The sequence below is a fragment of the Myxocyprinus asiaticus genome, chromosome 16 (genome assembly GCF_019703515.2).
Source record: "Myxocyprinus asiaticus isolate MX2 ecotype Aquarium Trade chromosome 16, UBuf_Myxa_2, whole genome shotgun sequence".
Classification (NCBI taxonomy): domain Eukaryota; kingdom Metazoa; phylum Chordata; class Actinopteri; order Cypriniformes; family Catostomidae; genus Myxocyprinus; species Myxocyprinus asiaticus.
Genome location: NC_059359.1, coordinates 20,660,320 through 20,681,967, shown reverse-complemented (window position 1 = coordinate 20,681,967; position 21,648 = coordinate 20,660,320). Strand labels below are relative to the sequence as shown.

The following is a 21,648-nucleotide window of genomic DNA, read 5'->3' as shown; positions in this document are numbered from 1 at the left end:
TTAATAAAAAAATTGTAGACTATCATTGGTCACTTATTTATTTTGATACGTTTCTTAAAAATCTACTGGCTGATTCACCTGTCTCTCAAATCTAAAGCCATGTTTCTATTGGCTTTTCCACTGCGTGACCGTCCAACAATGTAACGTCACTGCAGCTAACGCCATTTTGATACTGAACACCGTAGGTGGATCAGATCGAGCACGGATAGACAGCAAATTTAGCACTCCAGTACTTTGATTGATCGATCAGCAAAAGCTGAACAGCCATGTCATCTGATAACCAGGACACGGAGACACATACGGAGCAGCTGGACGAGAATCAGGTGGGGATTCGGTTGGGGCTGCGCCTCGCTCGTTAGCCTCTTGTGGTGTCTTAAGACTGGCAGCCAGAGTAATGCACTGTTTATATTAAAATAGCTGCTGGCTCAGTGCTAACTGACGCAATCAACACACATCTCATCGGATTCTCTTCTTGTTTATACACTGAACTGTCACCTGAATGAGTTGAAGAAGGTGATAGCCGAGCATTTTGCACGAGCCTCTTTTTGATTCGTTAGTTTGTTCAGACGTCACGAAATAGCGGCGTTTGATTGGTCCATCCTGTCATTTTCGGTTTCGTCACACCTACACCAACCTGATATGAACGAAATTAACTGGGTGACACTTTTAAATGATTTTTGCAAAGTTGTCCTGTAACAGTAATAAGATTGTTTATAACTGGTTGTAGGATTGTTTATAAATGCGTCTGATATTCATTCAGTGGGTCATAGAAACCATGATCGAATTACAAAGACCTGCATACATATAAAGACAATGTTTTTTGACAATTTTGAGATTGAATGGGATTGATCAGCAAGAAAAAACATGTCCCTAGTCAAACAAAAAACAAAAAAACTTAGTTTTGACTGTGGCAACTTCTCAGCCTTGCATGCATTTTCAGCAGGTGGTACTGAATATAACAGCCCAAAAATGTATTGTTAGATCGTAGTGAATCAGCATACTCGATTAAACATCTCTCTACTGAAAACATTACCCCTCTCTCTCTCACTCACTCTCTCTCTCTCTCTCTCTCTCTCTCTCTCTCTCTCTCTCTCTCTCTCTCTCTCTCTCTCTCTTTCTCTCAGTTCAATTTTAAATTTTAAAGTACTTTATTGGTATGATTGTGTTTGCATACAATATTGCCAAAGCATTAATACACAAAACAGATAATGACAAGACAAATAATAATAATAAAACAGTAACAAATAACAATAAAAATAGAATTAAAATAAGGTGCCAGGTAATGAATAAAATAAAAACTACAATAACAATATACAGTATAAAATAAAATACGCATTTAACAAGACATTATGAACATAAGGAAATAAAAATACTGTGACTGAAGTACATTAAGGCAGTGATTGGTTTCTGTGGGTGTGCAGCTCAAAAATGAATTTTGCTGCAACTGATGCATGATTGTCCTCCCCCAGTGACACCTGCATTTGATCTGTTTTTGCTGAACTGGAAAACTGTGGCATGAGGTTTGAGAGTTTGTCAAAGTATTTCTCTCACCTCTAAATTTCTCACAGTGAAGGAGAAAGTGTGTCTCTTTCTCGACCTCACCAGTGTCACAGTGAGCACAGACTCGTTCTTCCTTTGGAAGCCATGTTTGTCTGTGTCTGCCTTTTTCTATGGCCAGACTGTGATCACTGAGTCTGTATTTGGTGAGGATCCGTCTCTGTTTTGGATCTCTTACGGTGTAGAGATATTCTGCTAGATTATACGTTCTGTTTAGGGTCTGATAACATTCCAATTTGCTTTGGTTGTTACTTTCATTTTCCCAATGGTCCAAATATGAATTTTTGCTTTCTTTTATGATTTGGTTTATTCTAATTTGGTTTTGTTCAGCAGTGCTGGTCTGAAACTGGTGTTTGTTAGTTGTTAGTGGGTTTGGGAGTTTCAGAGCCATCTGACAAAGGGGACTGGTTTTAGGCTTCAGCTCTTGGGTTTAAAGGGCTTCATGTTGCAGTGTGTTAGGGGAACTTGAATTTAGGTGTGTCCAAAATTTGAGGGATCGTTTTTCAATATGTATAATTAGGGGGTATCTGCCTAGTTCGGCCCGGCATGCATTAGTAGGTGTTCTTCTCTGAACTCTTAGAATGTTTCTACAGAATTCTGCATGCACGGATTCTATGGGGTGTTTGTCCCATCTAGAGTAATCTGCTAGACAGAGTGGACCCCAAACCTCACATCCGTACAGAGCAATAGGCATAATAATACTATCAAAAATTTTACACCAAATTGTTACGGGAATGTCTATTTGGGTAAATTTGCCCTTAATAGCATAGAATGCTCTTCTAGCTTTCTCTTTTAGTGCATTCACTGCCAGAGCGAAACCCCCTGAAGCACTGATTTTTAGACCGAGGTAGTTGTAGTGTAGGGTGTGTTCTAGTGCCCGGCTGATATTAGCCTTTCACCGATATATCGGTATTGACGTATATTTTACCGATATGTGCCGATATGAAAACTTTTTTTCAGAACACATAATGCAGAAAACAGTGCTTTAGAATTGGTGTCATAGCGTAGATTGTCCAGCAGAGCGTGCTCTGACTCCATTGTTTACAGAGCTGACTCTGAGCTGATGGTGGCTCTGCAGACAGGGCGTAGTTAAGCGGTGTCTCGGTAAGTTAACTAGTTTGTGAAATACATACTGGAAACTTAATAAACAATGACCCCATCATTTTCCCTTTTCAATATAACTAATATAACATTAACCTTGTCCCTGACAACCATGTCACTCATGTCTGTTTGCTGTTAGCCAGCTATAGTTTGTCAGTGCAATCAGTAATGTAGCAGATTGAAAGGTAAACATCAGAGCATCTTTTTGCAGCTCAGCAGACAACAGTGCGGTGGTGGATTGTGTCTGATGAGTGTTGATTTCATGCTATGTTGTTACGTAGTTGGTGAGACACAATGCTGGAAAGTAAAATAAACAACGTCTGTCTTTTACTCTCCGTGACAACGAGCTTATAGCTAACTAGCTAATCACGTAGCTACTTTCAGTAACTATGTTTCCATCCAAGGTTTTTTTGCAAAAAAGTTTTAGCGCATCAAAATAAAGCTGATGGAAACGCAAATTATCGCTAAAATTTCACAAGTGTCGACATGATATTTTTCCGTTTAACTCTAGCGCATAAACTTACCCCAATTTACCCCAATAATTAGTGTTAATCATGACGACGAGAATAGGATCCTTGAAAGCCAATTTATTGTACGTGATTATGGATTGATCTTAACAGCATAAAGATCCGATCACTGCAAACATGACACTTCCAGGAGTGCCAACACAAATCTCATATCAAGACATGCACACTGACAAGTGCACGGAGAACAAATGAATGGCCACTCTTTGCGATTCATTTAATCGCGGTAGACATCCGTTTATTTATTAAAGTTGCTTTTACACACCATTCAAAATAATAGACGGCAGTCACGGAATTAGCCCACTATACAAAAAATCATATCATTTCTGTGCACAAAGGTTTTAAATTAAAAATAAATATACAATACTAGAAGAAAAGCTTCACTGGAACATTAACATATAACCAAATTCTATTAAATTATTGTTTAGTTTACTTTTGAAAAAATGCTGGCAAATTTCCCTGTATTAAAATAAATAAATTACCAAATGAAAAAAAAATATGTATTTTTAGACCTATATATGCCTTTTCTTTACACAAACTTAAATTAGCCGTATCTTGTTCTGTAGACGAATAAAGTCGGCTGAATGACATTTTCTACACTTCAAGACTATAAACTATCAGAACTATTTGTCCAATGAGTTCATTTTCAGAAAACAAGCTTTTGAACCTTTTAAAACTTTTAAAAAATATTTTAAATCTAACCCTCTTTACCTCGGATCGCATTTGCTGAGCTTCTTCAGAAAATGTAAATTGCATTATGATGCTAAAATTAATTTTAGATGATAATCAAGTTCAGTTGGTCGTTAAAAGTTGCTGGACAAATATGCGGGACATAATGCAGTTGTGATGGCGATGCTTTAGATTAGATGATTGTTCGGATTGTTTGGAAACGGCTTAAGGGCAAATTTCTTTTACGATAAACCAAAACTTATGCGACAAAGTGTTTTTTTTTAGGCATGACGTCATCACGCACACCATTTTTATCGATAAAAGGCCATTTGAATGGAAACGGGCAGAAGACAGCAAATTTCTCAAAATGTTTTTTACACATTTTCACTTTGTTGATAACAACATAGCATGAAAATTGGATGGAAACTAGGCTATTGTTGTCAGCTGAGTGGACGCTAATGAGTAAACGTATTCACCAAACTGTTTTGTTCAGGATTCACAATTTGGTACCCACTTCAACCGAATGATTCCAGTTGTTGCATTTATAAAATGTAATATTTAAAAGTCTGGTTTTCCACCGTTGAAAGTTTCCCCTGAACTTGTATAGCAGAATACGGTGTAACACTGCTGCTTATCTGTTTATCTTGACTCAGCAGTATTAATATAGTCAGCATTTGACTGATATTAAACAGTAGTACTGATGTTTATTTAGCTATTTATTTCATTTAGATGTATTCTTTATTTTCTCAGTGTTAATTTCTAGAATTTGTTGACAATGTATAATAATAATGTCAAATATTCTTTGATAAATATTTCTTTAAGAAATCAGCCTTCTGAGTACCTTTGCATAGTCATATTGGTGCAAAATCAGTGAAAAATCCACATAGAAAAGGTCTGTTTTCATTCCAGCTCAAAAATTAAATATATCAGCCACCATATCGGTGAATTTTCCCTCTCTAAAATCGGTATCGGTCTAAAAAAAAATCCCATATTGGTCGGGCTCTAGTGTGTTCTATTGCAGTGTTTCCCAGAGTGAATGTGTATCTGGTTTCCTGCAATCTGGCTTTTTTCTGGAAGATCATAATTTTAGTTTTTTTCAAATTGACTGTCAGGGCCCAGTTCTGACAGTAGTTCTTAGCAGGTCCAGGTGCTGCTGTAGCCCTTGTGCAGTAGCTGGCAGCAGCACCAGATCATCTGCATTGAGAAGAAATTTAATTTCAGAATTATTCTGAGTAAGACCGGGTGTTGCAGATTGTTCCAGTAGCACTGCTAACGCATTAATGTAAAAGTTGAACAGAGTTGGACTCAAACTGCAACCCTGTCTCACTCCACACCCTTGAGTGAAGAATTCTGTTCTTTTATTGCCAATTTTAACTCCGCACCTGTTGTCAGAATACATAGATTTGATAGTGTCGTACATTTTACCCCCAATGCTGGATTGTAGAATTTTATAATATAGACCATCATGCCAAATGGAAACAAATGCTTTTTTAAAATCAACAAAACACACATACATTTTGCCTTTGCTTTATTGATGAACGTGCTGGTTGACTAACGTGTGTAGCGTGTGAATGTGGTGCGGTGGTTTGGTAGGAAACTCAAGACATTGTGCTTGGTCAGGAAGGCCTGTATCTGGGTGTTCAGGATACAACAGAAAGTCTTCCCCAGATTACTGCTCACACAAATGCCTCGGTAGTTATTGGGGTCGAATTTGTCTCCACTCTTATATAATGGATGTGTTAAGCCCGTACTCCAGGTATCAGGAAAGTATTAACAAGGCCTCCTGCATTACTGCAGGGCTGTGCTTCAGCATTTCTGTTCTAATGTTGTCTGAACCACATGCCGTTCTGGGTTTTAGTTTCTTAAGTGCATTTGTCAATTCTTCTCTGCTAATCTGATAGTCTAAATGGTTTTGTTTATTTTTTTTATTGTAGATTCCAATTGACTCAGCTTATTTTGCATGTTTTTCTGGTCAGGTGTGAGATTTTCTGGAGAAATTTCTTTGAATACATTTATAAAATAGCCTTTCCATAATTCTCCGTTTTGTATGGCTATGTCTTGGCTGTGTTGTTTATTCAGACTGTTGCATTTTTCCCGGAACTGATTATTATTAATTGAGTCTTCAATTTCATTAAGAGTGTGGTTTGTGTGTTGTTGCTTTTTGTGGCGTATTGTATTTTTATAATCCCTGAGTGCTTCACAATAATTTTGTCTGGTTTCAGCTTTTTGTGGCTCTCTGTGTTTTTGGTTAGAGAGCTGTCTGAGTAGTTTTCTTTTCATTTTACATTCTTTATCAAACCAAATTTCATCCCCAGTTTTAAGTTTAGTTTTCTTGTTTGTACGGAGTAGGTTTGCTTTGAGCACCTTTGATAAATATCATTTATTTGTTGTACTGCAAAAATTTATGTCAATCGTGTTAGCTATAAACTGTTATTTGAAATCTATTGATTAGGTTGGACATTTCTTTGGAGCTAATTGCACTAAGGAATTCGGACTGATGTTTTGGGGACCATTTGTATGTTGGGTTTAATTTGAACAGGTTGCTGGGCCCTTGGTCTGTTCTATGGTGTTGGATTTTCTTTAGGAACACATTAATTTGACAGTGGTCTGATAAGGAAGACTGTGGTCTGACAGTGAATGCACGTATGTAGGAGGGGTTCATGTCTGTAATGGCATAGTCAACTACACTAGCCCCAAGAGCTGAGCAGTATGTGAATCGACCCAAAGACTCCCCTCGGATCCTACCATTAAGCATATACAGACCCAGGCCTTGACAGATTCTCTCTCTCTCGCTCTTTCTCTCTCTCTCTCTCTGAGGACAGGAACTCAGAAGAGTCTGTTTCTCCTCAAATAATTTTATGTCTAGAAGGCAATAATTTTTAACCCTTTTGATTATGATCATGAAATTCTGGCTGCATTTTTCTCTCTGGCTAGACATCTCGATGTGCAGGCAGGAATAAACATTAATTGTTCTCCCTTAGCCATGCTAGAGCTCTGTAAATGTGTTTTTAATAGCATCTTTTAAGGCCTTGTAGAGTTGGTGTTAAACTGGTATGAGAAACCATGTAGATTCTGCTTTTGTGTTTTAAAATACTGTTCTATGATTTGTTTGTGACTCATAGGGTGTATCATGTAGCACATGAACTGAGTTACTGTTTCATTCTGCAGCCATGCAAGTGAGGTCTTGCAAACCTGTTTTTCTGGGGAATTGCCTTTTACAGTCATGCAAATGTGTCTTTTAGCAAGCCTTGCATGTGTTCAGGAACATGCCACTTGTTGAGGCACGTCAAAGGCAAAAAATGGCCTTTATCTTCAGCCATGCAGTCCTAATTGAAAGCATATATAAGCAAAAATTCTCCAGTTCACATCATTAGCCTTCCCTCAAGTCAGTGTTTTGTTCATTCACATTGTTTTGTCCAGGCCTCAGTCCTTTAATCTGTCCTTTTCCTGTCATTCAAAACAGCCACACAACAAGTAAGTTTCCACGTCATTTTACCCCACAACAAAACGGAGGTGTTTGAAGATTTTTAAAATAACACAATCTAAAGTATGTTATTTCTGCAACACTAGCACCATCGAACAGAATTGCAAAAATAAACAATGTTTTCAAAACAGCTTTGTGAATATGCCTCTCATCTGCTGTTGTTCAAATAGTTCCGCCTGTTGAGTAACGTTGTTGGGTGGGGTCTAAGCGGGTCGCTCAAAACAAACACAGAATTTTTATTGCACAACAGAGACACAGTGTTTACAGTTTTCGAGAAAATTAACCTATGAAATGGCTGACTTTTGGTTTTCTCTGCATATTAAGCTTGGATAGAAGAAAGTATTTTAACATTGAAAAAGTTACATACTTCAGCTTTAAATTTAGTTGCCGTTGTATCAGAATTTGTATATGTAGTGATACTACATGCAATACCATTCTCATTGACAGATTTAATTTCCCTATCCAGCTGTATGTCTGTGATTTTTTTTTTTTTTTTTTTTTTTGATTTTTTTTTAAGGTTAGCAAGGCATTAGAAATAAAAACACCTAAAATGTACACCAAGCTAAACATTCCTGCTGTACCTTGCCCGGATATTTGATAAAGCGATCACACCTTTAGGGAATTGCAGGAAGAACAATATCTTGTTTAAAGGGGTTGTATTTTATTGTTGTTTTATTATATTGTTGGTGTAAGATTTATTGCAGTATTTTTTATTTACCAAGTTGATGGTGATTGTAGTTTGTTCTGTATTCCTTGTGGTTAAGGCAAAACTGTTTTTTTTTCTCCCTCCTAAAACTTAATTAGTTAAATTAAATATGTTAGTTTAAATAGAAGAAAAATGTTCTCCAATTTTAAAGGTGCATACAGTAAGTTTTTTGTTTATGTTATCTTGGACTTACACTAGGGATGCACCGATCAGGATTTTTACCGCCGATAAGATCACCAATATTCTTGTCACCTGATCGTCTGATACCGATCCTAATATCGATCATTTCACCTTTTATCAGGATCTTGGTCATAACTGGTTATACAGTTGAAGTCAGAAATGTACATACACTAAGCAGATTTAATATTAGCAAACTATAGTTTTGGCAAGTCGTTTAGGACATCTACTTTGTGCATGACGAGTAATTTTTCCAACAACTGTTTAAAGACAGATTATTTCAATTATTTTTAATTGACTATATCACAATTCTAGTGGGTCAGAAATTTACATTCACTAAGTTAACTGTGCCTTTAAACAGCTTGGAAAATTCCAAGTACTGAATTGGAGGTGTTCCTGTGGATGTATTTTAAGGCCTTCATTCAAATGCAGTGCCACAACTAAAAAAGCAGAAACTCTCCCCAACGTGTATCAACAGGAATTCTTGGTACTGAAATGTAGTCTTCCACTCCATAGTACCTTATTCACAGATGGATCCAAATGGATAACCGTGTGTCAGCAGCAGTAGTGATTGGAGATCAACAATATGGCATACGTATTCCAGAACAGAGATCTATCTTCACAGCTGAGGCCCGAGCGCTGCTACTGTCACTGGAAAACATTGAGCAGGGCCGAGGATGAAACTTTTTAATCGCTACAGACTCAGTCTTGCCTTCAAGCACTTAAATCCATGGAGACCGATCACCCCATAATCATAAACATTTTGACTAAAATACATTGATTACAGAAGGATTTCAACATTATTCTCTGTTGGGTCTCCACATATTGGTCTGGCAGGAAATGGAAAAAGCAGATACAGTTGCAAAAGAGGCATTAAACTTGAAGATCTCAGAATGTCTGATACCACCCTCTGACCTCAGGCCATTAATAAACTCGTATATCACCAATAAGTGGCAATCAGAATGGAATGAGTGCGAGAGCAATAAACTATATGAAATAAACCCCAGGGTCCAAAGCATCTACTCTCAAAATGTTATATCTTGGCACAACCAAATAGTGTTTACCAGATGCCGACTGGGCCATTCAAGACTAACACACGCATTTTTACTGACTGATGAAGATCCTCCCATATGTATACCTTGCCAAACCCCTATGACCATCAAGCACATTCTGTTGAACTGTAAAACTTTTGGAACTATCAGACAACGCTTCTATACAGAGACTTCCTTAATAATGTTTTTTTTTAAAGTACCATCTGAACAGATTTTACAGTTTTTATCTTGTACAAACTTAAAGTGTCTTATCTAATATTGCAAATATGTATCGACGAACCTTTGTTTGCCATGTGAATAGCCTAGTTGCTGACATGGCGTTAAAACTAAATAAACAAACAAACAAATCAAATGCAGTGCCTCTTTGCTTGACATCATGGAGAAATCAAAAGAAATCAGCCCAGACCTCAGAAAAAATTGTGGACCCCCACAAGTCTGGTTCATCCTTGGGAGCAATTTCCAAATGCTTGAAGGTACCACGTTCATCTGTACAAACAATAGTACGCAAGTATAAACACCATGAGACCACGCAGCCATCATACCGCTCAGGAAGGAGACACATTCTGTTTCCTAGAGATGAATGTAGTTTGGTGTGAAAAGTGCAAATCAATCCCAGAACAACAGCAAAGGACCTTGTGAAGATGCTGGAGGAAACAGGTAGACAAGTATCTATATCCACAGTAAAATGTTTCCTATATCAACATAACCTGAAAGGCTGCTCAGCAAGGAAGAAACCACTGTTCCAAAGCCACCATAAAAAAGCCAGACTACAGTTTGCAAGTGCCCAAGTTAAACAATTTAAAGGCAATGCTACCAAATACTAACAAAGTGTATGTAAACTTCTGACCCACTGGGAATGCGATGAAAGAAATAAAAGCTGAAAAAAATCATTCTCTCAACTTTATTTTTAAAATAAAGTAGTGATCCTAACTGACCTAAGACAGGGAATGTTTTCTATGATTAAATGTCAGGAATTATGAAAAACTGAGTTTAAATGTATTTGGCTAAGGTGTATGTAAACTTCTGACTTAGACTGTATGTAAGCTTTCGGCACACTGTCACTATTAATTTTTTTTTTCTCCTCCCAGTAATATCACTAGCGTTTGCTGACAAAAAAGTTTAAAAAGTTTAAAAGGCTTATTAAAACAGCTTTTTTAAATAAGTCTTTAAAACAAGTATAGACTAACAAAATATTCTCTATATTAAGATTGATAGCCCTATAAAAATGAAGCTTAATGTCAAACTAAAGGCAAACTGATAACCAATAGGTGCAATTAAACTTAATGTGACATTTTTGATTATTGATTCATTGTCATTATTTCATATAATTATTATTATTCCTTATTTTATTTCTATTTTATATTTGCATCATATTTAACACATTATGTTGTGGTATCTTAATGTTGTATAAAGAATTATTATATTTATAAATTCCTTCCTTGCCTTTTCATTTAGTTGGATGATTGTATTAATAGTTAATTTTTCACTTTTTTGCTGCTTGAACTTTAATGAGGGGAACATGCACTCTCTCATGAGGGCAAGAGATGAAAGTAAAGTGGAGAAAGAGTGCATGTTTCTGGACTCTACGGGTGCTACTATTGTTAATGCCGTTTAATCGGGAGATATTCAATAAAGATGTTTGAATTACACCACATCTTGTAACTTGCATTATTACTGAGATGCTTATGCCCAGAGGAGACTAAGAAGCTGCCGCCATGAATGATAAGGATTGTTTCACAGCTCGCGCTGTTTTCCCTTTGCCTTGTCGTGTGTGGAACGCTACATTAACAGTACAGTGCATTAACTTTTCATATTCGCCATACCTCTCCCATTGCATCGTTCTTAACTGCTGAATCAGGTTTGTTGTCTTGCTGTCTATGCCAGTATTCCCCCCACACTCCATGATGCCATGACGGTGCTGTTGAAGTCTTAAAGGAGCCATGCCTTTTTTTGCGACATGAGTGATCGGTTTATGTGATCGGCCAAATTACCGATCACCAGTCGAGTCATAGGATGTGAATATCATCCGTTACCGATCTGTGGCCGATCGATCGGAGCATTTCTAACTTACACTGACACCTAGGGGCATGGATGCAGCATCATTCAAACGCAATAGTTCTCAGTTACTGATGCCATTGTAGAAATTCACTATTCAAAGTCGGCCATGATTAAATAATCCATGAGTGAAGGTGTCCAATAACAGGGCAATCACTGAGAATAAGTGAGTAATATTCGGTCGGTCATGTGATCCTTACATGGCAGCTTCCATGATGGGACCCTCAACATGTAGAATAAAACAGCTTTTATAAGGTTACTGATATTACTGGAGTCTTCATCTCATATGAGTTGTCATGATTATATACAAATGTAAAAAAAAAAAAAAAAACGCTTTTTTTTTTAATGAGGAAGACATTACTAAGTACACCTTTAAACAAGGGTGTTTCATTCAAACGCCACTAATTTTGGTACTGATGTGTACTGGCCACTGATTACAATAAAAAAATCTTTCTCAGGAATCTCAGGACACAAACTCAAACCCTGTGCAGACAGAGGAGGCCAAATTGAAAGCCAAGTATCCCAACATGGGTCAAAAGCCAGGTGGCTCTGACTTCCTGATGAAGAGGCTGCAGAAAGGGGTAAGCAGAGAGACAATTGAAAAATACACCATCAGGATTATTGTTAAAAAACAAAAATAAAAAGATGCACAATGAACTAACTAAACATGAATAGACAAGACAGAGCCTAAATTTGTTAGGATCATTTTTATTAGCATTAACAACCCTAACTAATTAACATGAAATTTTTTTAATAATTATTTTTTTATTTATCCAAAGTATGTATAGCATTTTTAAATAGCCCAAGTCATGAATTAATTTTTGTTTTTCAGCAAAAGTATTTTGACTCAGGAGATTACAACATGGCCAAGGCAAAGATGAAGAACAAACAGTTGCCTGCTGCTGCTGGTCCTGACAAGAACATCGTCACTGGAGATCACATTCCAACCCCACAAGACCTTCCGCAAAGAAAGTCCTCATTGGTTACAAGTAAACTGGCCGGCTAACGTCACCCACAGGTTCTAAATAAACCCTCCGACCAAACTTCCAAAATGTTTCCCAAAACCTCCCCAGCTCTGCCTGAACAGCTTCATCAGGACTGGTTATCCATAATTAGTTTCATTTGTCAGGTTGTAGAGTTTTGCTGTCCTTTCACTTCCACTTCAATAGGTCTCTCCAACCCAACTCTAATAGCCTTTTCAATGTCCCACATAGGGAAGGAAAAACTAAACTCTCAGTATTCCAGGCCCCAGTGGAGCATGATGCACTTTACTCTGTGTACCCTGTACATAAGTCAAATTAAGAACAAACCCCTGAACACTTTATACAATTCTGTTAGATGCTTTTAAATATTTAATTCATGTGTCAAATTATTCACAACTAATGACGATTTGAGATTGTTTTTAGAGGCATTGTTTTATAGAGATAATACTTGATAGCCATTGGTCCCAGATGTACATCAGCAGCCCTCTAATTACAGTGACACGACAAAAATATGAATGTTTTCTAAGAATTACTTAATGGTCGGATTGATATAGGTAAAAAAGTGTGAGGGTAGTTCTATAGCCTTCATCCACTCTTCTACCTTTCACTCTTTCAAGATGGCTCAGTTGAACCAAATAACAGCTGCTTACAGGCGGGATTATTTTACTATTCACAGCCTTCACCCACCATGGTAGGATCTGAGAAAGCTGTTCAAACCAGCCTGATTAGATTATTGTAATCACAGCTTTTGGGTGTAAACAGAGAACGTTGTAATTCACTGATAATAGAAAAGAGCTGAAATGGTCTTTGTATGTGGCATGATAATCAAAGGGCCTTAGGAAAATAATCTCATCATGGGATATGGTTTCTCTTTTTAAGCTTGAGCATGCCTGCTTATAACTGCATAAAAATTTTGCAGTCTGTTTAGGTATGTTCATGAAAAGTAGTTACTATATATGTTGAATTATAGGCCATTCCTTTAAATTAACTACTGTGTATTTATTAATTGGATTAATGTGTGATTATTTTGTGAAATCCTATGCTTTTCTTATGAAGTGTGATGACCCCTGTGATCATCTGAGATAATAGGATGGATCATCTTGTTTGTTTTATCAAAATGACTCCGTTTGGTCTTAAACCCTGATGTGATAAGATCTTAGTGAGTATCCTGAGGTCCGAGGTGCAGAATAATTACAAAATAATCTGGACAGTGTTTATCTACTTGAACTTGTCACTGGAATTGCATGTTCAAACGTGTTTAAACGTCCTCCGAGTATTGGAAAATATTACCCATGGATTGCTTTTGCACCATGAAACATTTAATTGTTGACATGTGAGATGAGAGTTATGAACAAACAAGACACTTACCAATGGCTTTGGGGAATTTTATATCATTTGACCCATTTTTTTCCCAATGTGGTCTTTAAAGATATACTCTTTACTCATCTCTAATTAAAGTGTCCTTCTCCCAAGGGCATTAATTAATAAACCTCTGCAGGTTCTTTAAGGTTTAAAAAAGTCTGGACAGTGCTGTTGTAGATCATTGGTAACTTTGCAATGGAACTTAATGGCTTATTTAATCAAGGCTTTAAGACTTGATACACTCTCTGCAGAGTCTTATTACAAGGGCAGATACCCTCACCGAGAAAATAGACTCTGAATTGTGACATTGTGCATTATAGAACTCGTGTGGGTTGTTTCAGTATTTGCATAGTCTAATTAAAAACCAAATTTTTACCTACACATGGCCTGAAGGTTAACTTAAAAACATGTATATTACAGCATGTTATTTTGGGGTAAAAAAAATACTTATCTAACTATAAGGGAATTTACTAGGGATTGAATTTTTTTTTTTTTTTTTTTCTTCAAATAAGGTTGTGCTGGTAGAAGTTGGCAATTCATCAGGGAAATATGATGGTCTTGCACTTAGTATTTGTGATTTGATGGTATGTGTGGATGTACAATGTTTCCTTTGAGGAATGCATTATTGCACAGTGCTAGGAGATAATCTTATTTGTGCTGCAGCCAAATTGTAAATAATTAAATTGTGCATCTGGTGTCATAATTGTGCATTTGTCTTGCATTATCAGACTCTGTTGTCTTTAGAAAATATGCTTTCTACTATTCACAAAGTTTGTGTTTTATCTTTTCTTTGTTAATATTGTGTGTCTGAATATCTCTTTCACTCTTACACAACACACTCTCTCTCTCTCTCCTTATCTTTATCCCCCCCCCCCCCCCCCATCAACTTCTTTGATTGTAATAAAGCTTTTAAATGGTTTGATTAAAATCAGACAGTTCTAAACTAAAAACCACCATGATGTTAAACCTTCCACTATATTGCAATGTGATATCCTTTGTAACTACTTGTAAACTCTAAACTTAAGGCTCTATAAACATAGACACAAATATTTATTCATGACTTAAATACTATATGAAGCATTTGGTGTTATATAATTTTTGTGTTCACTTTATAAATGCATTATTGTTTCAGATTTTTTACTTGAATTATTTGTTTGAAAAGGTTACAGTGTCATCTGGGCAGATAAAAAATATATTTACATGGAAAGATGTGGACTCAAAGCAAAGAGATGTTTAAAATAAACGTTGGAGCAATGTCTGAACCTCAAATAAAGTTTTACATTAATAGCAGAAGAAGCATTAAATGGAATTTGTGAAGCTTTTTAATTATAGCATATGTTGTGATTGTACTAACTAAATATCAATTCCACGTTTTCGTGTCATGTTTTGTTTTATGCGTGCACTGGTGTGTGGGGATGTAAGGAGACCACTAATAGAGCGATGGCTAGGTGGATAGAATTAATTAAAAGTGCAATAAATCTTAAATTAAAGGCAATTACAGTGACATCTTCCGTGTTTGTCACTAGGGGGCGCACTACGCTTAACAAATTAAATGGATTGGATCAGGCAATTTTTTTAAACCCAAACACTAGTTCAGCGCTACTCAACACGAGTGCCGCATGCTGTCCTCGAGCGATCTTTTGCGTTATGATATAATCATCAAAAATATATTTATTAGCAGCCTATCAAATCTGTATGGATTGTGAGTTGTCAATTTTCATGAGGATTTACGCTAGTTCTCTACATTGCTGAATCACGTTAGAGAGGAAATTAAGCTGCAAGAGGATGTACAAATAAATAAATTAAAACAACTAATAATATCTAAGCATGGCTGATGTACATGCGCGCTCACAATCTCACTTGAGAGTTACTCATCACGGCGCGAATCTGTCCAATCTCTCGAACAGCTCGTCAGAGATATGTACTCGTCATGACAACAGTATTTACAGGAAAAAATAACAGCAGTGACGGCGAAAAAAATCTTTATGACTTGTCACTGAAGAACTTTTTGTGCAAATTTGTGATATATCTCTGGTGTATGTGATGTTGAACACTCGTGTTTGTTCACAATTACAGTGACAACAGAACTGATTTTTTATCAGAAAAACGAACTGTTACACCCCTTATGATTAAAATAATTACTAAAAGGGCTAGTTCACCCAAAAATGACAATTACCTCATCAATAACTCACCCTCATGCCATCCCAGATGTGTATGACTTTCTTCGGCAGAACACAAATAAAGATTTTAAGAATACCTCAGCTCTGTAGGTCCATACAATGCAAGTGAATGGTGTCCAGAACTTGGAAGCTCTTAAAAGCACATTAAGGCAGCATAAAAGTAATCTATATGACTCCAGAGGTTAAATCTGTCTTCAGAAGTTATATAATAGGTGTGGGTGAGAAACAGATAAATTTTTAAGTCCTTTTTTCTATAAATCTCCACTTTCAGTTTCACATCTGTAAGCCACATGTGGCACCTGTTTAGTTTCACTTTTTACATCTGAAAGTGAAAGTGGAGATTTATAGTAAAAAAAAGCCAAGGACTTAAATATTGTTATACACATCTGGGATGGCATGAAGGTGAGAAAATGATGAGAGAATTTTCATTTTTAGGTGAACTATCCAACTATCCCGTTAACTAATATTCCAACATTCTTCCTATAAAAATGTTAACTTATAATTTTATATATATACAGGGTTGGGAGGGTTACTTTTGAAATGTATTCCACTACAGATTACAGAATACATGCTGTAAAATGTAATTTGTAACGTATTCTGTTAGATTACTCGAGGTCAGTAATGTATTCTAAATACTTTGGATTACTTCTTCAGCACTGGTAGATTTTTCTCACTTTTTTGACTGTAAAAACTCTGCCAGTACAGTAAGACAAAATACACATGTTAAAAATACATTCTCTGAAAAACCTAAATATCTTATGCAGTGTTGTTTCTAAAACAAGATAAATCAAACTGATCTTGTTTTAAGGATTTTTAGATATTTTTACAGGAAAATAATACCAAAGTTATCAAGAATACGATTTTTGCCCTAATACAGAGGTCTTACGAAAAAAAAGAAATTATTATCCAACGTGAATTTTCTTGATAAAAAAATATGATCGTGCCTGGTAACGTGCATGTAAAATGGCTAGAAATAGCATTTTAGCTTAGCGTAAAGCTGACAATTTACACAAGGTTTTTTCTATTTCTTCTGCTCCAAACTTACTTCAAACTTACTTCTCTGTCTGCTCGTATGAATGTAACACATCATAAGAAAGTGTTTCACCACTGTTCAAATGTACTTTGGATTGCATCATTTATATGTATAAATGTTTTCCATCTAAAAGGACTAAATATTAAATGAAACAAATGACAATAAAATGCAAAGTAATCTCTTCAGTAATCAAAATACTTTTGGAATGTAACTGTATTATAATTACCAATGATTAAAACTGTAACTGTAGTGGAATATAGTTACTTATATTTTGTATTTTAAATACGCAATCCTGTTACATGTATTCCGTTACTACCCAACCCTGTATATATATATTTACACCGATCAGCCACAACATTAAAACCACCTGCCTAATATTGTGTAGGTCCCCATCATGCCGCCAAAACTGCGCCAACCCGCATATCATAATAGCATTCTGAGATGATACTCTTCGCACCACAATTGTACAGAGCGGTTATCTGAGTTACTGTAGACTTTGTCAGTTCGATCCAGTCTGGCAATTCTCTGTTGACCTCTCTCATCAACAAGGCATTTCCATCTGCAGAACTGCACCTCACTGGATATTTTTTGTCTTTGGCATCATTCTGAGTAAATTCTTACCCCATTGAGCGTAAGAAGTGCCCGACAAGACAGCCACATCTATGACAAGTGCTACAGGAAGTGTGGGGTGAAATGTCACCTGAGTATCTGGACAAACTGTCAGCTAGAATGCCAAAGATCTGCAAAGCTGTCATTGCTGCACGTGAAGGATTTTTTTATGAGAACTCTTTGAAGTAGTTTAAGAAGTTCTGAAAAAAAAATTCAAATTGTAATAGTAATTTTTCACGTTATTAATGTCCTGACTATATACATTGTGATCAGCCGAATGCCACTTTGATGAATAAAAGTACGCATTCCTTTCCATAAAAGCAAAATCTGTACATTATTCCAAACTTTTGGCCGCCTGTGTGTGTGTATATATATAAAAAATTATAGTGTGGCCCTTGAGTGTACAGGGATCCAGCTTTGCAGCCCCTGACCTTTCCAAAGCTGAGTAGCCCTGCACTAGTGGTTAGATCTGCATAGTGGCATTTAACCTATTCCAAAATGGTCATAAAATCCTATTGCTCTCCTAACGGTAAAACAATTTTATATTAAATCAGTTTTAAAAGATCATTGCCTCTTGTTCATGCAATCTGATGCAGTTTCACGGCGATCGTATAAATATTTTCAATGTAACTGATTTGATTTTGTGTTTGTGTTTTTGACGTGCAGACTTCGACGTACACTTTGTTCCAGTAATTCAGTTTACATCATTGACTGTTCCCACTATATGACAAACGGTTGGAACGTGTGGAGCCTGTGATTGGCCAGAAACAGACAGCCTCTGTTCAACTCTCGTCTCCAGAAGGTAACCTTCCGGTTACCGCATGCGACTCACGCAGTTTTTATTGTTTATTTGGAGTCCTGCAGAAATCTAACATCTACCCCAACGTAAACCCAACCCTAACCTTAACCCTATCACTGAATCTAAACCTAAACCGCACATTAGTAACAGCGAAAATGAGACTCTCGCGAGACCTGGGGGGTGGGGGTTGTGGTATTTTTTAGACAGCCCTTTCGGGCAGACTATAAAAACACGAGGAACTTCCGCATTACACTTTAACGTTGAAAGTATAAAATGTAGTGACCTGCGTGTAAATACAAATTTTGAAGGACGACATTTTCTTCTCAACCCCTAATGCATCTTCGCTATACTGGATCAAAGGCACTGATGTGAATTTGCAAAAATGGATACTGGAAGTAAAGTTCCGAGCAGCAGCGGGCTATGGCCATGCATCGGAATAGCAACGCTTAACGCGTTTACAAAGTCATGTGGGTTTGTTGGCAATCCATTGAAAATTCCAGAACTGAAACCTCAAAATCAGAACCGATTGACAGGGGGCGGTCTGCAAGGCTCGGTACAATCCACTCCTGTGTCGGACGGCGAGGAAATAGATGATGTTTTCACACCCACCCCCGACACAACCCTGAGTATGGACACACGAGAGATTATTAACATTTTCTTCAAAGATTTTGCCGGACTCTCTCATGCTAAGGGTGGGAAAAAACAAGTTTTGTCAACGATGAAAAGTGTTGTGGAGAGCCTCGTTGTCAAGCATGAAATCGCGTATAAAGGTAATGTCAGAAGTCAGTGTTGTTGTATTTTGCCTCTGCTGTTTTTCTTTCGCTTTGCTTCTGAATTGTGAGTGGCCGTTCACACTGAAATCGTTTTTGCGTCAGTCCTTGTTTTGATTTGTAAACGTTTTCTATGTACATTTTAGACGTCATGTCAAGTTAAAGAACTGTTAAAAATGCGTCTCGAGAGACAATGCGTTCTGCTCTATTCGTACCTTTTTTTTGAAGTACGAGGACGCGTTCTGTGTGAAAGGCCCCTGAATTCTGTACAGCGATTGATATGAGCAGTTTAACTACTGTTAACAGAATCAAGTGGCATATGTCAGCCTCACCTTACGCTCACGCCACATAGTTCCACAATAATGATTCGAGCTTGGTCAGGTATGACTTCCTATGTAGACTAACATGTGGCTTTCTCAGGTATGATCACGCGTCTGAATCTGGAGGAGAAAGGAGATGATGTGAGCTTCGTCAAGTATGTAGCAAAGGAGATCTTCAGCGACGGCATCACTAACTGGGGTCGTATTGCCAGCTTGCTGGCTTTCGGGGCACTGGTGTGCAAGTATCAAAATGACAGAGGACAGAGCCAGTGTGTGAGTCTCATGGGGGAAGAGATCTCTTCCTATCTTCTCTCAGCCCAACGGGACTGGCTGCTAAAAAACAATGCATGGGTGAGTTTGTTCTCATGTCTCAGGGCCATTATGTTGGCTACTCTAATTGTGACATTTTTGGCAACATTTATGTTGTTTGGTTTTAAGGTCTCCTTAGTATTTTGGCATGATGTTTTATGACTGGTTCTAATATTAATCCCTAGATATTATTTTTCTCCTTAGGATGGTTTTGTGGAATTTTTTCATGTCCCAGATACAGAGGCAGCTGTGAGAAACGCACTGATGGCCATTGGTAGTGTGGCTACTTTGGGAGCTGCACTTGCCTTTTGGATACGGTGAATCGTTTTGGATTTTTTTTTAGCAATTTTGAAAAACTAAAAGGATTCAGGACTTCAAACAAAGACATTTCTAAAGAGATAAAAGTCTTTGTTGTCTGTGAAAATATTGTTCTTCAAAACATTCATAGCACCTGTATATAAAATCTGGTGAACTATTTTTTTATGAAAATGTAAAATCCTTTTCAGCTGTGCACATCTGAATTGCTGACCTGCCAGAAGACTCTTTCAGTGCCAGTTGTTAATTGTTTAATGTTTACACAAGAATTACATTACATTACATTAATTTCAGAATTCTATGTGTTCTGTTCACAATTTTATTTTTTTTTTTTTTATCCCAAATTATCTTTTGAAAGACTATCATATTTTAAAACTCACAAGGGTCTTGTGGCAAGAACTAGCCATAGCGAATGCCTGAAAGATTGTGTAATAACACTTTTTCCTGATGACACTTTCATATTCTAAAATGGAATCTTTGTTCTATAATGTAAATAATGTATAATAATTAGTTTAATCTACACACAATGTTTAATTTAGATCTGAGGTTTCATCGACATCTGGCTTTACCTGATAAATAAGTCTTAAAGGGCTCTTTATCTGAATGTTGGTTTTGTTTTGAGTCCTTCGAGCTTGATTAATTGTTCTAAAGAAAAAACTCATGTGGGACTATGATAGCAATTTATAGCCACAAAAGGCTGCTAAACATAAATTTTCTTTAGCTTGGATTTGACATTCTGGATCATATATATATATTATAAAGAGAAACATATTTTGATACACATGCATTTAATATGCTAATATATGTCACTCAATTTTTGAATATGCTGTTAATTGAATTCTGCACATTAAACCAAGCAGCTGATACCTGTAGCTTTTAATTTAATTAATTAATTTTAATTAATTTTAATTAATTTAATTTAATTAATTTTCTTTTATTTATCACACATTATACATTTGCACATATACAGTGAAATTCTTCTTTTTCACATATCCCAGCTAGGCTGGGGTCAGAGTGCAGGGTCAGCCATGATACGGCGCCCCTGGAGCAGGTAGGGTCAAGGGCCTTGCTCAAGGGCCCAACAGTGGCATCTTGGCGGTGCTGGGGCTTGAACCCCCGACCTTCTGATCAGTAACCCAGAGCCTTAACCGCTGAGCCACCACTGCCCCCGCTGAGCCACCACTGCCCCAAAGTCTTTTCAGAATACTGGAATCTGCCCTGTGGTTTTAGGAGTAATTTTGGAGTTTTGGATTTAATTCCTTGAATGAAGATTACATTTAATCCTTTGCCAACGAATTTCACTCTATTTTTATACTCTTAAGTTTAGCCACCCCAGTGCACAGTTTAATGTGAGACAAGAAAATCATTATATTTTATTTACGTGGCCCATTAATCATGGCTTTTACGTTTTTCTAGCTTTTTGTCATGGAGTTTTATTGTAGCAGAGCTGTATAACTGCCCAAAGATTATCTGTAATCTTTCTAAAGCTTACTGTGTAAACTGCCATTGCACTAGAATCAGGTTTCCATCCTTTGGAAAAAGGAAGTGGCACTATGCTGTGGGACCATTTTAGGAGGTTTGACAGGCACACTGAAATTCATTGATGTTTGTGAATGACAGTTTAATGAGTGGAAAATGCACAT

General features: G+C 36.8%; 2 protein-coding genes across 2 annotated transcripts; both read left to right on the top strand.

Moving 5' to 3' along the window:
- The first annotated feature begins 155 nt into the window (after positions 1 to 155).
- Positions 156 to 14,206, top strand: ensab (endosulfine alpha b). The gene is made up of 3 exons (XM_051721171.1): positions 156 to 323; positions 11,784 to 11,906; positions 12,158 to 14,206. Exons 1-3 carry the CDS (start codon positions 267 to 269, stop codon positions 12,329 to 12,331), a joined length of 354 nt encoding a protein of 117 aa, XP_051577131.1. The 5' UTR covers positions 156 to 266; the 3' UTR covers positions 12,332 to 14,206.
- Positions 14,207 to 18,539: 4,333 nt separating this feature from the next.
- Positions 18,540 to 20,871, top strand: mcl1b (MCL1 apoptosis regulator, BCL2 family member b). Its single transcript, XM_051721187.1, has 3 exons — positions 18,540 to 19,061; positions 19,482 to 19,732; positions 19,895 to 20,871. The coding sequence occupies exons 1-3, from the start codon at positions 18,674 to 18,676 to the stop codon at positions 20,009 to 20,011; spliced, it is 756 nt and encodes a 251-aa protein (XP_051577147.1). The 5' UTR covers positions 18,540 to 18,673; the 3' UTR covers positions 20,012 to 20,871.
- Positions 20,872 to 21,648: the final 777 nt, after the last annotated feature.

Bases quoted from the DNA above. Each gene is read 5' to 3' on its own strand.
- ensab (XM_051721171.1), top strand. From the start codon at position 267: ATGTCATCTGATAACCAGGACACGGAGACACATACGGAGCAGCTGGAC. The intron at 324-11,783 runs GTGGGGATTCGG...AATCTTTCTCAG, and splicing joins AGCAGCTGGACGAGAATCAG to GAATCTCAGGACACAAACTC. The intron at 11,907-12,157 runs GTAAGCAGAGAG...TTTGTTTTTCAG, and splicing joins TGAAGAGGCTGCAGAAAGGG to CAAAAGTATTTTGACTCAGG.
- mcl1b (XM_051721187.1), top strand. From the start codon at position 18,674: ATGGATACTGGAAGTAAAGTTCCGAGCAGCAGCGGGCTATGGCCATGC. The intron at 19,062-19,481 runs GTAATGTCAGAA...TGGCTTTCTCAG, and splicing joins GCATGAAATCGCGTATAAAG to GTATGATCACGCGTCTGAAT. The intron at 19,733-19,894 runs GTGAGTTTGTTC...TTTTCTCCTTAG, and splicing joins TGCTAAAAAACAATGCATGG to GATGGTTTTGTGGAATTTTT.